Here is a 17,852-nt window from a genome sequence, read left to right as displayed (position 1 = left end):
AGTTTTCTGTAGTTGCATATATATTTCGCTTAGTAATATTAAACGTGCTCGTATATATTTTCGTATTGTGCAGAGCCGCAGAAAAAAAAAAAAACATAAATGCATAACATCCGTTCACTTTGTAAATGGTAGCGTATTGGTAGCATAGTATTTGGCGATATAATGGTATATATAATGAAAATAAATATAAATGACGATATATTAATCAAATGTTTATCTTCGGATTTCTGTAACTGCCTCTTGGTCTAGTTATTTCATCGCATCCTTCTAATTCATCAGTATGCTACCCGCTATATAGAATAATTAAATGGAGCTAAGCTTAGTCAACAGGAGTGCAACAGGATAAGGGGCTAAGGGCAGATCCAGGATTGACTTCTGAGTGGGGCACCGATAGTCTGTACCTATTATAATACAACTTTATTACTTCAGAAGTCGTTTTAGCCAATGTATGTTTTATCCTTCTGGGGGAGCACATGCCCCCCCCCCCCCTTCCCTCCTTTCTAAATCTGCTTATGTAAAGGGCTAATGGATAAAGGAGAGAGTGGGAATGACAAAAAATTGTGTAAGAGTAGAAGTACCACTAAGGGGAAGAGGTGAGAACGTGAAAATGGTAATGATAAAATGGAGTGTTTATACAGTTATACATATACTGAAGTAAGGTGGAGACCTATAGTGGTGATATTGTAGTGGTAGAGACGTGGTTTGACAAGGAATTTGGGGATAGAGAACTGAGGAGGCTGATTACGAGACATTTAGACAGGACAGGAATGGAGGAGAGGTGGTGATAATGCTTGCGAGGGACTCTGGGACAAATTAAAGTTGAATGACTGGGGAGCAAGCTGAAGTTTTTTGTTACAAATTATAGCATTGAAGTGACATGAGGGCTACCTGTTCAGGTAGTAAATGCGGGACTATTGCATTTTACGATTCATAACAGTACTAATGAAGTCGCCAATATGGCATCATTTACATCATTACTACCCCTACATTCCTATGCGTCAAGCACGGGGATATGGGGGTTTTGGGTGGGGAACTATAAAAACACTTTCTCACGTATTGCATATTTTGAATATCATGGTTTATTGTTATTGTAATCTACACTATAAACCCACCCCACTCTAGTCTATTTTTGTGATACCGAAATTTCATCATCAAAGACAATATTTCTGTACATGAATTATAAAAACTTGCCCTATTTATTAGAGAACTTATAATTCTGAAAAATAAACATTGCAGGAGATGTGAATTGTTAAGATACGGATAAAATATTTTCTGTAAAAGTCTTACGCATTAATGACTGGTATCTCAAAATGTACTAGACCGGGACTGTAGTCCTTCACGATACCGCTATCATTTTTTTCTATTGTTAATACTACCTATCAGTAAATAATTTACAGATATTGCAAAATACAATATACTGGTCAGGATTTTAGTCTTCTTCACATTACCGTCAATATATTTCCTAAAAATTCTTACTTTCAAAATATTATCTATCCGTATTGCAAAATACACTAACTCATGGGACTGTAGTCTTTTCATGATACCGCAATTCTCTTTCCTATAAAATTCTTACTTTCAAATAATTCTTCCCCGTTTTAAACAATGCAATAGACCAGGTGTGACTGCATTCTACTTCTTTATAACTGGGAATTTTTTTTAAGGAGTACTTTCAAGAATTTAAATACTAGTATTGCATAATAGACTACACTGTGTGGGACTGTATTTTACTTCACGAAACCCATTAAATATTAACTCGAAACATCATATTTCTAATTGATGAACTACCAGTATCGCAAATTACACTCCATATTAGTTTTACTTTCCATTATTTATTTACCTGTGTCACAAATTATACTACACGGGTGGGACTAATCTGCTTGATGATAGTGTGAAAATTTTATTGGAAAAGGTCTCTCTTTGACCACATTAAATACCAGTATCCCTAAAGAACCTAGTTTGAAATTAAATCTGCTTTACGATTACGTAAACCAATATTTCACCTAAATTAAATACACCTGTCACCTAACACAACACAACATACACATAAAACAACTACAAATCACAAAAAACTTCACATCCATTCAACCCCACTCACCTTTCTTGTTTTTACTGCAGTGGTTGTATACCATAAATTTTTCTCTTACAGTTGCATCATTCATTCCAAATCCAATTGCTGTTTCTCCATTTAATTTTTTTATCTCGCGAAATGCTAACCGTTGTTCGTCAATTTACTAATACAATCTCAATCCCCACATTCTTTCTCTTAACAATCTGTTACAATTAAACACCACCTTGCTCTTCACTAGATCCAAGTACACACATTTGCACACATATTCACTATGATTCTTATAACATTCTTAATATCTATTGAGTAGACCTGCTTATATATTTACTCAATACAACTGTTATTTCCTTGTTACGTCACTCCTCGTACCCCATTTGCACCAAATCACAAACAAATGAAAACATCAAAACCCTTACCTCCGGTACAACCAACACCATCACTTCCATACTCGGTTCCTATACTATTATCCAAACTCTTTAGCCTACTAAAATGACATCGTTTTCCCCTCCGTTATTTTAACCTATTGGAATCGGGTATCGTAAAATGCACTTGAACCGTAAATGCTAGGCTAGACATGCTGAAGGAAGAGAGAGAGGTAATAGCTGGCAGTCATAACATGCCAGGGGGTGGAGTAGGGACAAAAGGAGATGGGAACAAGGGAGCAGAGAAATGGGTTCCTCAACTGGTAAACGGAGGGCTAGGGCATGTGGTGGAGGAATAAGCGAAGCAGGATAAAGGAACTTGAAGCAAATAAATTACTAGATTAGTGGTGGTAAGACAAGTATTTAAAGTAGAGTAGTAAAGTGATGGAGGGGATCAGCAACAAAATCCTCTCCTCCCATGGTTTTAGTCATGTTTCTCCTCTTCTTTAGAAGCCTCTCATTTTCACTTTGACTTTCTGTTTTGTGTAAATCAGACAGGGTTGGAAAAAACCTGTTTTTTTAACCAGGTTTTTCTAGGTTTAAAACAGCCTTTTTTATTACGTTATTTTGGTTCTCAGCATTCTGTTGAGCCAGAAAAGTTATGACATCAAAGACCGGAAGTCCAACTAATCTCCGCATCTGACTGGGACTTAACCAAAGGAAGGGTACTTCCCCACAGGAGGAGAATTCTCTATAAAATACATGTTTCCCTTAGAATAGGAATTTACAGTACATTCAGGGATCAGGATAGAAAATTTTTTTTAGTTAATTTATTTTGTCTTCTTTTACACTTTAACTACAATTCACTAATTAATTTAATTTTAGAATTATTAGCTGGGTATAATTTACAACTTATTCATATAATTTAAATAATAAGTTCTTGAATAGTATATTTTTTTTCCCTGTTAATCACAAGAAACATTATTGAGCAAACTTTTGTTGTTATTTGAGTGAAATTATCCATTTCATTAAACAAAATTAAGATATTATATTTAAAAATACATTATTTAAAAAAAACTATTTTTTTTTATAAAAACCTCTTGGTTTTAACCATAGTTTAAACCATGGTTTAAATCAGCCAACCCTGGCATCAGACATGATGATATAAAATCAAACCTGCATTTACTTATGCTATTTTAAACACTAACACATACTAGTCAGAGGATTGCAACGATATGTTATATACTCAAAATATCATAGACTCTATAAACAAAACAAATAGGTACTATTGCAGTATCTCTGGTTGCAAATAGCTTAACAGACCTCACTTCTGAGGTTAAGAAAGAAAACATGCCTGTAAGGCTTCATGGAACCTTTTCTTTTTTTTACACCAATCTATGTGCTTGAATAGGGACTACAACTTGTCTATCTAAGTTTAATTTTGGTAAAATATGTAATCTTTTCCTTCATCTCATCTGTTAATTTATCAATTTTATTAGTAATAAGTGAAAGAAAATACTTTTTTTGTTATATAGTCCTTTAATCACATTTTTAACATGGATTAAGTAGCTCTTTGGTCCATGTAAACATTTTAAAAATAAACTGTCAGGTATTAGGCTTTTATTTTCTTGTTTTAGTTTATTGTATCCATTAGAGATATTTTTTGTGTGAATATGTTTATACAGTTGTATTGGACAAGTCATGTTATGCGAATATGCAACAGAAGTACAATGAGAACAAAATAAATAAGCAAACTTCTTATCTTTTTTATTTGTTTTTGTTTTGCAATCTATCATTGGTTCTGCAGCAAAGGTAAGCACTCTCCAGAAATATAAAATAAATGCATGGAGAAAGTGCACCAAACACATTTTACAAATTCATGTGTGTACACATTTTATTGATTTTAATACAAGTATGGCTACCAGTTATGGCACAGAAAACAGCTTATTGTGTCTGCAATCATGTGTAACACACTTAACACCCTAAATCAAAACTATGCATATGTATTTGTTTTTCAAAAATTTGTTGTGATCCAATGCTTTTTTTGTGTAATAACAATGTTTTGGCTGTCCTTATCATTTAGTGTCCTGAATAATGTAAGTTTACAGGGTGTAGTTATGTCGTGGTTTGTTCAGTACCCCAAGTCTTGGAATCTGTGTGATTTTGTGATGAATGTGCAGTAGAGAGACACAGGCCTGACCGGTGATTGCAGCCCCCAAACACCCCCAAGAGGACCCAGGATGATGAGCTGGAGGACGACGATGCGAGCAGCGAGTACGAGCGGTACCAGCAGGCGAGGAAGCGGCCCAGGGCGCAGGCCCCGGAGAGAGAGGCGCCCGCGGAGAGACCCAAACTGCCGTCCAAGCTCGTCACGGAAGACGGCGCAGAGGAGAGCACGATCACGGAGGAGGAGAGGGAGAAGATACTGCAGCTGGTCGAGAGCAGCGATAATAATGACGTGAGCATTGTTGCAGGGTCGCGTGGGCTTGAACAGCCACGTTGTGTAGCGTGCAACGTGTACGGTCAACATGTACCGTGAGTGGAGTATAAACTAACCTTAAGTTAAAGATTAGTAAAGTTCATTTAGTTGTTTCATTTTACTCTATTTTAAATAACATCAAGAATAGGTATATTAGATTTTAATACACTTAATTTAATCTTGGTTGCTCAATTACATGATCCTTTAGAAAATAGTCTAAAAGGGAACAAAGTGTAAATATGAACCATCACAAGTTCATACTGGCCCGGCAGCTAAAATATTTTCATGGCCAAATACATATCCAAAAGAACAGTAGAAACAAGAATGCCTAGAGTGGGGGATATAATTGATCTACAAATATTTCTTCTTAGGTCATACGCTGATGTAAAGGCCGTCGGTAGTGGAGGCGCTGAGGGCAGACTACCCCTTCTCATATTTCCCTCCTGCCCCTCATCGTTAAACACTACTCTTGTATTGCATTTGTGGGAAAGTTAATACATAATGTTTATTATATTGTTGCCTGTCCCAACAACTGGATGATTTAGGTGAAAACTCTAAAGCAAAGAGCAGGAGCATAGAGCCAAAGACATACATTTATTCATTAATATCAACAGCAATGATACACAAATAACAAACACAGATCATTCAGGCAGTGTATTGCTTAAAACCTCGGTAATGGGGTTGGTAAATATCACTCAGTGATGATCACTGAAATAGTTTAATTTTTCATTACACAGTGTTAATGCTCAAAATATTTATTCAAACTCTACTAAGTGGTAACAGCATTTAAAACAGTGCTTAATGAATTCGGTGTCAATATTAACCAAAATATTAATATGAAAACTTTCTACCTAAAAATATTTAGTTTACAATCAGTTTTTTTTTTTTTTTTTTGGCAAATTACATAAACAATGTTATAGAAACATATTAACATGATTATCAAAAAAGAAAACAATACAAAATAGTACTAAGTCTCATGAGAGACACTTGAAAAATAGCACTCTAAGTTCAAGTTTTTGATTTCTGAAATTGTACTTAATCAGGCTCTGTAGCATTTCATAGCACCAAATTGGATATGTTCTCGACATTAACACCACTTGGTCATAGTGGCCTTAAAACTCGTCTTTCAGTTTAGTAGTCATGATCCCTCAAAGTAATATTGGCAGCTGTGTACTCGTCCAGCTCCCTTTGCAGGTGAAGACCCCTCCAGCAAGTCCATGGCAGTATTTAGATGTCCAGGGCTTTCACATCCAGCTGCACGTAAGCCGGCTAAGTACACGAACCGAACACAAGTCCGCAACAGCCAGTCTACATAAACGGGAACACAAGGACAATCACTTCAACTCACTGCTTCCGCCACAAACTTTTATATGACTGTACCCTTAATACGGTCCAGTAATGCCAGGGGTTGCCACTTGCATCCATTCTGTCTCATTGGACAACTTCACATACTGACATAACCAAATGTAAGCACAAGTTGCGTAAACTTAAAACCACAAAACTGTTGTTATTTTCATGATCGCCCTTTTGTGTTAGTCCAAATCAGCATAGTCATTTTCACTATACGTAAGCGTAACTACACTTACATAACTCTGTAAGCCACTCCGGGCTGTAGTACTTTCTTAAAATGTGTGTCTAGGGATGGTGCCACCAACTACTGCCAACCACAGACAAGCTCATACATCATCAGTTGCTACCAAACATCAGCTATGGCCTGTATGCCCTTATGTCCAACTATATGTGTTCAGTTGTCATGTTGTATTTTCTGTGGTGACCATGTCTAAGTCCCACTCTGACTTAGAATTATTCCAATACCTGCTGCAGTGATTCAACTCTATATTTTTCTATCAGCTGCATCACACTGAAAATAATTCTGTCACCAAACATAACGTAAAGACTTGGCGTCATAGCAATACTGGGTGTTCCAACGGCGATCGGGCAGCATAACGTGCGGCAAGTCTGAGCATTTGGGTGGCACAACAATATTCTTTTTCGGTGGGCAGCAGCACTCCAGCAGCCCAAACAGGGGGTTTATATGCTCGTCTGGATGGCCGTTAAGGCCACCTAGAAGGTTCTTTCAAAATTATCTACAGCCTCTCTACAATGGCCGCCTTCAGCTAACGTCACAGCGGTGTTGACACTGTAGCATTTTTGGTAGATTTCAGATAAATACTACATATTCTAGATTTTAAAAAATATATATATAAATTAAAAACATTCAATATATTTTTGCTGCATGGAATATGAGAAAATCAGAAAATGTTAAATCAATATATTTTGAATATTGGCGAACATATAAGTTGTTATATCCTACATTAAGTTCTTAAAAAGTTCCATGAGTTTATAAAAGTTTCCAAAACATTTCGAAAAGTAAAATAGTTACTTCGAAATCTACCTACACCTGTAGGCTGTGCTGAAAGGAAATTTTTTTTTTCGCGGGGACAATTTTTTTCTCAGGCGCATTGCTGTTTGCCTACTCCTCAGGCTTTCTGAACGGCGCTAAGACAAGAGCTAGTGACACGGTAAAACACACATCCTGACAAAGGGGTGGCGTGGGGGTCACTTAAGGGCATAACAATATTATGTTTATACGTGTACAAAATAATATTTTCAATATCTAAACAGCTTCATAATTGTGATGTTCTGAAAGATGTACCAGTGCCACCTGGTTCCTCTATTATGTAGACCCCTTGTAGCAATAAAAAGAAAATATGTCCTTTAAACAATAGACCAAATAAATTCACTTGTATTTTCAAGTCTTGGGTTGTTTAGGCTGAGGGAAAGGAAAGTGGAAACGAAGCACACACATTCTTCTTATGCAAACATTTTGCATATATATTAATCCATTATGTCCAAAAAGGGATTGGCAGGAGCAAAGTTCTACAATCTTGAAACACTATTTTGCTATCCTTAAGACACTAAGCTTTAGCAGTAAGGCCAGTCAGTGTGTTACTGCTAGAACGTAATCTGGAATGTAATGAGTCTTCTTGAAAGTGAAACATGTCTGCTGAAGGGAGGCAGGGATCCTGTTGAAAACATACTATAAAATACTATAAAAAATGTAAACAAAACTTGTCAAAACATTGGCTTTAGACATTGCATTTTTTAAAAAAAGTTTGGCTGTGAGTTTTATTTTTATATTTGTAATATTCTCATGAACTAAGAAATATTACAGGAGAATATTTAATTTTTTATTTTTTTTATTACTTTCTGTAATCAATATACGTATGTACTATTGTTTTTATGTACACATTTTAATTTTCGTAAAATACAAATTTTTGGATCATTTGATTAATATTATTGTGCTTGATATGTACTTTTAATTACGTGTGTGTTAATTTTCAGTTGCTTTAAGACAAAATCTACTAAGTAGTTCTAATGATGGAATTTGCTTTTTTATAACACCATAAAATCTTGGCTCCACCAATTAATACCATTAGAACTAATGGCAGCTCATGGAAGTACTGAACTAATTAATTGACATGTTGAATGTTATCAACATCAACAGATTATTCTTTCTTGACAAAGATAACTTGACAAAGATAACTTCACAAAAGAATAGTGACTTTGACACCTGCAGTTACCTATTTAGTTCATTTTTGTGAATACATTTTATAATTCTGGCGTATTGTTAAAATCAACTCCAAATAAACCTTTGCTTTAGTAACTGTAACGTGTCTTAACATTGTGAGAAATGTAGCTGTGAAGTTCAAAATAAGTATTATATTTTTTAATATTTTCTGTAGATTTTATTTTTTTCAATGCAAGAATATTTGTCAGAGGGCCATTTTACATTCTTGCAATAAGTAATAGACACATACAGATAGCCATGGCTGATACTATCCATATGTCTATAATAACCAAAAACTGTTTCACATACATACTTCATTTTGCACTGCATTTTCATAAAAGTAAAAAAAGAAAGTAGCCAATTTTCTTGTATCATTTTTATTCACAAGGTATTTGAAAGTTAAAAAAAAAAGCCAGTAAAATTTTCAAATGATTTGACTGAATATTTTTTGAGTAATGATGAGTTTAGTGTGGCTATTTTTTTGACATCATCAGATTGTACTGGCTACTTTCAGTTTTTCTTCTAGGCTTTACAGCAGGGAAGCTAAGATACGGTCTTTATCCCACCCCGCAGGTTTCCCTATCCTCATCCACATTTTTAACTACTGTATGCATCCTCGTTGGTGTGATGTTGTTTGGTTGACCTTTTCAAGTTGCTGATAGTGTCAAGTGATGTTTATGTGTTATAGCTCTGAATCTTGAAATTTATGTTATTTTTACAGTTTTAATTACTATACATATTTATTCATGGTTTTTTCTTTGGCACTGTTGGCTGATTATAATAATTGTTAATTTGGTTTTCAAAATATTATTTTTTTTAATTCACTTCAATTTTAATATTGAATACTTAATAGTATTTAGCAGTGACTATTAAATATTGGTTACATATTTTTGTCCACATAATTAAACTGTTAAGAACTTTTCAAGCAGCTTATATGTAACTGTATTTAGAGTATTTTACTAATCATAAAATTTTAAGTAGCATTAGTGGTCGTTATCTGTTGATGTGCTTCTAGGCTGACGTGTTGGATGAATCTGCACTGAAAAGAATGATTCTTCTCTTTGAAAAAAGGGCATTGAAAAACCAAGAAATGAGGATAAAGTTTCCAGACAGTCCTGAGAAGTACGTACATTTACCAGTAAAGTAAAACCTCCTAGTACTTAATGAATCTCTCTATAGCAAACTTTATGCTAAGTCCTAGTCAAAACTATGTTTAACACAAGGCATTTTATTTCTATATAACAATCACTTATCTTTGTAACAAAATAAGAGTATTATTAATGCAGGTTATTTTTCTTCACAAGAACCCTGATTTATTTGTTTTAATTTTATTTACTACTAAACAAACAACTCTTTTTAATTTAATATATAATAGAACATATTTATAAATAGTCATAGCTAAACACAAAAGTTACAACATAAATAGAATCACATAAATAATGAAGTAATTTAAATTGTTTAAATTAAATATTTATCTAATGTCAAACACTGACCTGTGGAAAAGTACATAGGGTCACAATTACTTCAGTTTTCAAGTAATTACATGTATACCTCATGCACAAGGGCATAGGTTCAAAATTGCTTTAGATTAATTTTTATGAGGTAAAAAAAAATTAAGGAATTGGGGCATTCACTGGATTTAAAGGATTTCACTCTAAAATAATAGTTTACAAGACATTTCGTGAGGGTTAGAATTGCTTCAATTGTTCAGGGATAAATATACCCTCTTTTATCGCATAGTCGGCGCACGCGCATATTCGTCGCACCTATATTTTAGGGCGTCAAAATTTGGATAAAAAAAAACCTCTTGCGTAAATGTTGCATGATGTTTTTGGTCCCACTATTAGATTCCGAGCACTTTGTGCACTTTTCCGTATAAAAAAGTATTTTAAAGTATAAATCTAATATTTATTCGGAAAAAACCTCTTACTTATGTAATTAATGGAAATATATAGTTGTCTGATGTGTAAATTTTCTTTTAAAGATGTTTTTAAACGTTATAACCTTTAACTGTTCGTCTGTTTCACCGCGGTGTACCGCTTATAAAAATGTAGCCAGCGCTAGTTGGCATCATTCATGTTTGGTTGTGTTGCTTCCCGTATAGAGCGCGCACAGGTAGTCGAATATCGATATCTAACCGATTTAATGCAACGTGCTGTAACGTTTTCCACCCCTGACTCACGTTTGTTCGGGCGCCATTGGTTGCACGACTCCCCAACCAAAGGGATTTTACAGCGGTTCAGTGGTTACCGAGAAATGGCTACACAAGAGTTTGTCGTATCACTTCCACTCAACCAACTCGCAACACGTTGATCCAGTCTTTTTGCAGTGCAGCTTCCTTACTCCTCCCCTGTGCACCTTACACATACGTTTTCTCTCAGCATCCCATCCTCCATCTTGACCTTCTTCCTCTGTCTCCTCTTCCGTCGGCACTCCGTATCCCTCCGCCGCACTCCAAATGAGGGAATTTGAATTCAACACTGTTTAGCAAGCTCACTTATTCTAACGAAGTATAATTTCAGAAAGTGTTTAACCACTATTATTGATGTCCTACAAGTTAGTTCACAACACAAAAGTTTCAAGCTAAATACTAGGTGGATCAGGGCGCAAGAAAGTAGTTCCTAGCCAATAACAGCCCCCTTGCTATAGACAATACTGCTATCGGAGCGGTTGGAAGAAGTGGCTTAACTGCCATTTTACCAGGGTATTGGGGTAAGCTCCAGTCCACCTCACAGCACGCTCTCTGTTACATGCCGAGTTAACTACATTTGATGGCCCGCACTCTTTCGTGGTAAGTGTGTACTACGATGATAGTTATGCGTTAATTCACGTTCGCATTCACATTTTGTTTTTCTATTTAAAGTGGAAAAAAGGTTTTTGTTGCATGAGTTATTAATTTAAATTGTTCGGCGTGCTCTTGTGTACTCCACTTTTAAATAAACGTACTTTCCACGAATGGTTTTTTTTTAATGAATAACTTTACCTAACAAATTTTTTTTTCGCATAAACGTTGCACCCCTACTTTTCAAATTTGATTTTAGTATAAAATGTGCTACAATTATGCAATAAAACACGGTAGTAACAGTAAGCAATGCATGGTTGGAGGAGGGTTTGCTTTATAATCAAGTTAGTGACTTATTTCATGTGGACCTTACAGACCAGTCAAATACTAGTTAAAAATTCTTTCAATTATTTTTTATTTGAATAATGATAAAAGTTAGGAAGTGGAGTGTTTCAGTTGTTGGGGTTTTAGGGAAGGGAATGGATTTCAAGCCTTAATTACATTGGTAGAGTTTCCTAGCTACTGGCCAGTAGGAAATCTTGTTCATGTGGGTTCACGTAGAGTGAGTAAAACTTATTCATAAAATGTTTTACTTGAAATGAAATTTTAATTTTTGTTTTATAAGTTTGGCCTTGCATTTTTTGCGAAAATTTTTTAGACCAGTTGTGTATTGAAACTTTGTAGCATTGTCTGTGTTTCATGGTTGGTTAGGGGATTAATTTCAGGTGCATATCTACTGTCCGCACACCTATCTGAGCTATCCAGTGCGGTAGCATAAGCGTCCGGGATGGCCCACCCAAATAAGGCTATGGCTTCTCTCGCAGAAAGATGCCAGTCACAAGGAATCACTAGCATGGGCAAGCGGTATTGCAGTCCAATGAGCAAACTGATTTTTTTTTTTTTTTTTTTTGCGAAAAATGCATACTCGTTTATAACTGATCTGTTTGTTTTCTAAATGAAATTAGTTAATGAAATAAGAAGATAGCATATTTTTTTGTTAGCAATCTAAACAAAGCAATGGCAAGTGATTATGATAAAATTAGACCAGTCTTAGACTTACCTCCATGGAGCAAAGTTAACTGAGAGTTATTGAGTTAGTTTGTTTCCAACCAGAAAATGCCAGAAGAAAAGGAAAATCAATACAGGGTTGATATTTGTTTTGTTGAAAATTTTTGTTTCTGTAAGGATATAGTTTATGCTCATGATTTTTTCAAGCCCATTTAAGGATGTTAAAAAAATTATTAGGAGATGGTAACTTTTTTTTGGAAGAATATTAAAACATTATGAAAAATTTATGATTGAGTAATGATGTTGCTAGTAAGGGCTGTTTATTTTTAAATGTGACTGGTTTCTATGGAGATAATCTTGAAAGAGAGCCAATTTTTTTTAATTTTTTATTTTTTTTTAATATTTTATTTAAATTGGTACATGCCCACTGCCAGTCATAAATCTTTAATTGTGGGCATGACATGTAAAGACAAATACATAGTAATCACTGCAAAAGTATGGATTCTTATTACCATCGGTACCACAGCACGCACAACAACCGCAGATGGCCAACACACGAGGACAAGAAAGAGTACTACACATTATCAGAGATAGCAAAAGATACACACAAATACTACTATAGTAAATAAAGAAAAACACAAAAAAATACACAAAAAATCACAAAAATTGCTTATTCATAATTGCTACAAATAACAGACATGGACTTAAAACTAAAAACTATATAAAAAAATTTTGAAGTTTGCACTTGTAGTTACACACTATTAGAATCAAATTATGAAGAGTACACAGGGTTGAATGTGAGCGGAAATTAAATTGGGAGAATTCTTAAGCTGGTATTGTCAAGAAAATATAAGCAACTGAATTTAGATGTATAACAATTTTGAACAAAATTTGCATCATGACTGGCCCTATGCTCTACAAGGGGAGTTAAATTAGGTTGTGAGAAATTGAGTAATGTTATTTTGATTATCAGTTAGGTTGATGACATTCTAGATAATAGAACTTAATTCTAACTTAGATTATCAAGTGCCAAATACATTAAGATAATTGAGTCTGAATTAGTTACATAAGAAGTAATATTTGTTGTAAGAGCTTAAGTTCTTCGAGCATGAGAATATAAAAAAAGAACAAGTTTGTGAAATTATAATTTAGAATCTTGAATGACACCAAAATCGTTTATGAAAAGGGATTTAGAAATGAAAGAATTAGCTAATTTGTACTCATATTCAATTGGATGGCATTTCTTAGTAAATTATATGACCTTGGTTTTATTTTTATGTTTGACCAGATTTTGTAATTACCAATTAACTTCAATAATGTTTTTTTTATTAATAGGCAATCATTTAATGTAAAAATAATTTAATAGATTTTTATATCATCAGCAAAAGTATACCAACAGAGTAGCTGAGTACCTTGGTAATATCATTAATAAATATATTAAAGAGGAGAGGTGAGATTGTACCTCCCTGAGAATAAACCTGAACAAGCATTGTACAGAGAAGATTTATAATTATTGATCAATAAAAAAAATATATATATTGGTAAGGTAACTTGTAAAACAATTCTCATAATTGTCACATAGGTCAAAATTGTATAATTTATTAAGAAGTAAGAAATGATTTACTATATCAAAGTCTTTAGCTAAGTCGAAAAAAACATGCATCTGTCTGATCCCTATTGGTAACTATGTTATATATAGGATTTAAAAAAGTATGTAGGTTAGTAGTAGTTGAAATTCCAGACCTTAAACCATGTTGATTACTAGATAATATGTTACAAAGTTGAAAATTTATAATAAATTTAAAAAAAAAAATTTCCCCACACGTTTTTGAGTCCTCCTCTAAAAGGGCGTTAAGATACTTCAAGTAATTTACCAGTCGGGTCGTGTCGTGTCCTATGAAGCTAATTTTGCATTATTTTTGTAGCTAACCTAACCAACTGATCATTCTCACTATTTGTAATGTAACTAACCTAACATAACCTTACCTAATCACTCTTTAAAAAGGTGAACAACTGTAAACCACTTTATGTATCACAATGCTCTCTTTGAAAACAATTAAAAACATTTTAGAAAATTTAAAAAAATAATTCTAAATTTTTTGGAAATACAATCTAGGAAATTGTAGGGTTCAAATCATTTAAAATTATTAAAATGGTTTATGTTATTTCAATTTTGTCTCATTTTTAATTACGCCATGCATTTGACTTCAAAGGCCTTCACATATACTACACCAATCCCCTCATTTAGCATGTCTTCAGATTGCACAAATTAATTTAGCGCAATGTTAGTTTTTTACTGCCCCAGTCTTGAATAGCACATCTGTACATTTTCAGTTAGCCCGAAATCACCACGAGCAAAAAAAAAAAAGTTGGGAATGATGCCACGAAGTCTGTTTCTTACTCGGTGAACAACAGATGACAGTGGCATAGAGTTAGCTGTACGAGGGAGAAAGAGATATGCGCGCGCAGGTCTGACTGCGCTATCGATCGGCTGTTGTACAAACATCAGCAATGCGGCTATGGCATGTAAAGGAGTAAATGTAGTAGTGTTACACCCACCAACGTCCAACTTCGTTACACTCCTTGAAATGCACAAAAAAAAAATCAATTTTTCAAAGTCCCGAAAATTTCAGGAACAATTGTCCCTCCCCTGAGAATGAAATTGTTGCAATTTTTTTTCCCGTGGGTGTTGGTTGTAAAGTATTATAATTGGTAATATCGGTGGGTACATATTATTCATTATTCATAAAAGTACGCAATCATTTAATCAATGTTTTGTTATGACGTCGTCGTCACGTTAAACTATCGTCCGTAAACCGACTTTGCAGACGACAAATTTTTTTTTTTTTTAATATTTTAATGTTTGGCTGGCTGGTGATACCCATCCCCAACCAGCCAACCATCCCCCCTTTTATTTACTTAGTTATTTGTTATGGTTGGACAGTTTAGTGTGACACTGGAGTGGCGTGCGGCAGGTTCATGGAGTCGGAGGTGGAGCTCCACGAGGCGGTGCAGGAGCTCCACGCGGTGGCGACCGTGCCCGACCTCTACCCCGTCATGGTGGAGCTGGCCGCGGTGCCCTCGCTGCTGGAGCTGCTGGCCCACGACAACACTGACGTGGCCGTCGCCGTGGTGGACCTGCTGCAGGTCTCCGCGCCTCCCTCCCCCTCCCACATGTCCTTGTGCGGCAGCAGCGGCGTAGCCAGGATGTGTGTACTGGGGGGGGGGGGGGGGGTGTTAAGCAGCATGTCCCTCCCCCCCCCTCCCTTCACCACCCGTATTAAAGCGGGGGGGTCCGGGGAGGGACCTCCCCCGGGAAAATTTGGTCTAAATAGTGCTATTTTAGCAGTTTTTGGTACTTAAATTTAAATATTGTGATGGTAAATATTTTATTAATTTTATTATAAAATATGTTTGAGTGATGAATAAGAAATTAATTAAAGATTTGGTGCTAAGGGGGGGGGGGGGGGGGTTAGAACCCCCTAAACCCCCCCCTCCCCACCTGGCTACGCCACTGTACGGTAGGCACGATACAACTAACACAGATACATAAGTAACAAAGACAACTGTACTAAAGGCAGAATAGTTGACATAAAACACAAAAAAAGAAAAACAAACAATTATTTCAGCATACAGATAACAAAAGATTGTATGTAGATTAGTGATGGCCCGATATCCAAAAACCCAATACCGATACCGATTCAGATATTTCCAAATTTACCTACCCGATACCCGATATTCCGATAATAGGCCTATCTCATTTCTAACACTGATTCTATAAAATTGTGGTTCTGGAGTATTGTTAGAGACAATAATGAAAAATGTAAATATTAATAAAACATACTTATGTGAATGTATATTATTTTTATTAATTGTAAAATATTGTCAATTCACATTAAATGAAATCTAATAATGAAATTATCATAATGGCCTACAAATAAGCTCTCTAAATTCAAGGTCTTAAAAAATTAAATTGTTTTTCAAGGCCAGATAAAGCAATATTCTGGCGTAGGTATTACCTACAGTATGCAAAAAACATATTGTAACTACAAGGAAACAAATTTCAGATTTTTATGGAGAAATGTTAGCATTTGAATGTGTTCAGGTGAAAGGCGATTCCGTTTTTTGGTACAAATTCCACCTGCAGTGCTAAACAATCTTTCAAAATGAATTGAGGCAAATGGAAAGCCAAGATATATTCTGGCTAACAATTTCAGTCTCGGAAAGGTAGAATTTGCCTTCCAGTATGCCAGTGGGCTGTTATTAAATGGTATGTTTGGTTCTGATAGATACTGTGCAACTTCATTTGATAAACTATTTTCAGTTTTTGAGGCTGTCGGTGAATCTTCAATCAACTGTGAACAAATAACTTGAAGAGCTGATTTAAATTTCTCTGTGGGCTCTTTAACTGGTAACTTTGGATCTGGGCAATTCTCAGGTCGGACACGTTCAGCCAGCCAGTCTAAGCCCTTTCTGCTGCATGATGGTCTTGAAACACCCTGGAAAAATATTTAAATTTTTGTTTCAAGGCTTTCTATCTCTATACAAAAATCAACTTGATTTTAAAGTGTTTGTATAACTACCAACTATGTAGGTGGAAATATTAATTTTTAGTAGATACTCATTTGTGTAAAAATAAAATTTTGTTTATTAAACATTAAAGTCACTAAAAAATTACTGTAATTTGATTTTGAATTGAAACAGTGAACATCTTTTCATTAGGGCCTAAATGGTCAAGGCACTAACATACTGGCCGAGTATTATTGTATTTTGAACATTTGAACATCCTTACACCTACCTGTTTTTGTATCGTGGATCCAAAATTGTCGCAGCTGCATACACTTCGATGTTATATTCTACACCATCAAATCTACTGTGCAACGAATGCAGCATTTCAGTAATAGCAGATTTCAAACCAAACACTTTCTTTATCTTGAGTTTTTGGAGACCCCTGTCAAGACTGTTAACTAGAGGTATAACATCAGATATCATACAGTTTAATGAACTGAGAAACAAAGTCGCTTCCTTGAATAGTTTTAAGAGCTCGATGACCTCTTCGGCCAGGGTCCAGTCTGCTGGAGAAAAGTGAGTGTTAAGTCCAGGAATTTTACGAGTAATGTTTTGTAAAGCTTCTTGCTGTTCAACTAGCCTTTCTAACATGTCAAAGCAAGAGTCTCATCTAGTTGGTTCTTCTTTGATGAGAGAGTGTTGTGGAAGGTTGTACTTCACCTGAGCCTCTTTCAAAATTTTTGTTGATGTAACAGACATGTGAAAATGTGACACAATTAGTTTTGCTGCTGAAGTCAATTTTATGACAGCAGACTTGATTCATGCACCCATCTTTCACAACCAAATGCAGTCTGTGTTGAACTCAAGGAACATGAATAATACAATGTAGCAGAGAAACAGCATTTTTCATGTACACTGCACTGTCTGAAACAATGATTTTCACTTTTTATTCAATACCCCATGCAGAAAGGGCTGCCCGAATGTTGTCGGCTATGAGCTCACCTGTGTGATTGGCACCGCAAAATGGCATCACTTCTAAAGACAGATGAATGAATTCCCACTCTTCATCTATGAAA

General features: G+C 35.1%; 1 protein-coding gene across 3 annotated transcripts in view; it reads left to right on the top strand.

Moving 5' to 3' along the window:
- The window catches only part of LOC134531671 (beta-catenin-like protein 1), a 95,518-nt gene that overhangs the window by 461 nt on the left and 77,205 nt on the right, over window positions 1-17,852 (top strand). For all 3 annotated transcript variants that reach the window (XM_063367458.1, XM_063367457.1, XM_063367459.1), the window contains exons 2-4: window positions 4,640-4,885; window positions 9,493-9,599; window positions 15,243-15,414. In XM_063367458.1, coding sequence (XP_063223528.1) covers window positions 9,526-9,599; window positions 15,243-15,414 — 246 coding nt within the window. In that variant the 5' untranslated portion in view covers window positions 4,640-4,885; window positions 9,493-9,525. The remainder of the gene's footprint in view (window positions 1-4,639; window positions 4,886-9,492; window positions 9,600-15,242; window positions 15,415-17,852) is intronic.

Source organism: Bacillus rossius, chromosome 5, assembly GCF_032445375.1.
Source record: "Bacillus rossius redtenbacheri isolate Brsri chromosome 5, Brsri_v3, whole genome shotgun sequence".
In the NCBI taxonomy this organism is placed as follows: Eukaryota; Metazoa; Arthropoda; class Insecta; order Phasmatodea; family Bacillidae; genus Bacillus; species Bacillus rossius.
This window is presented reverse-complemented; position numbering and strand designations above follow the sequence as displayed.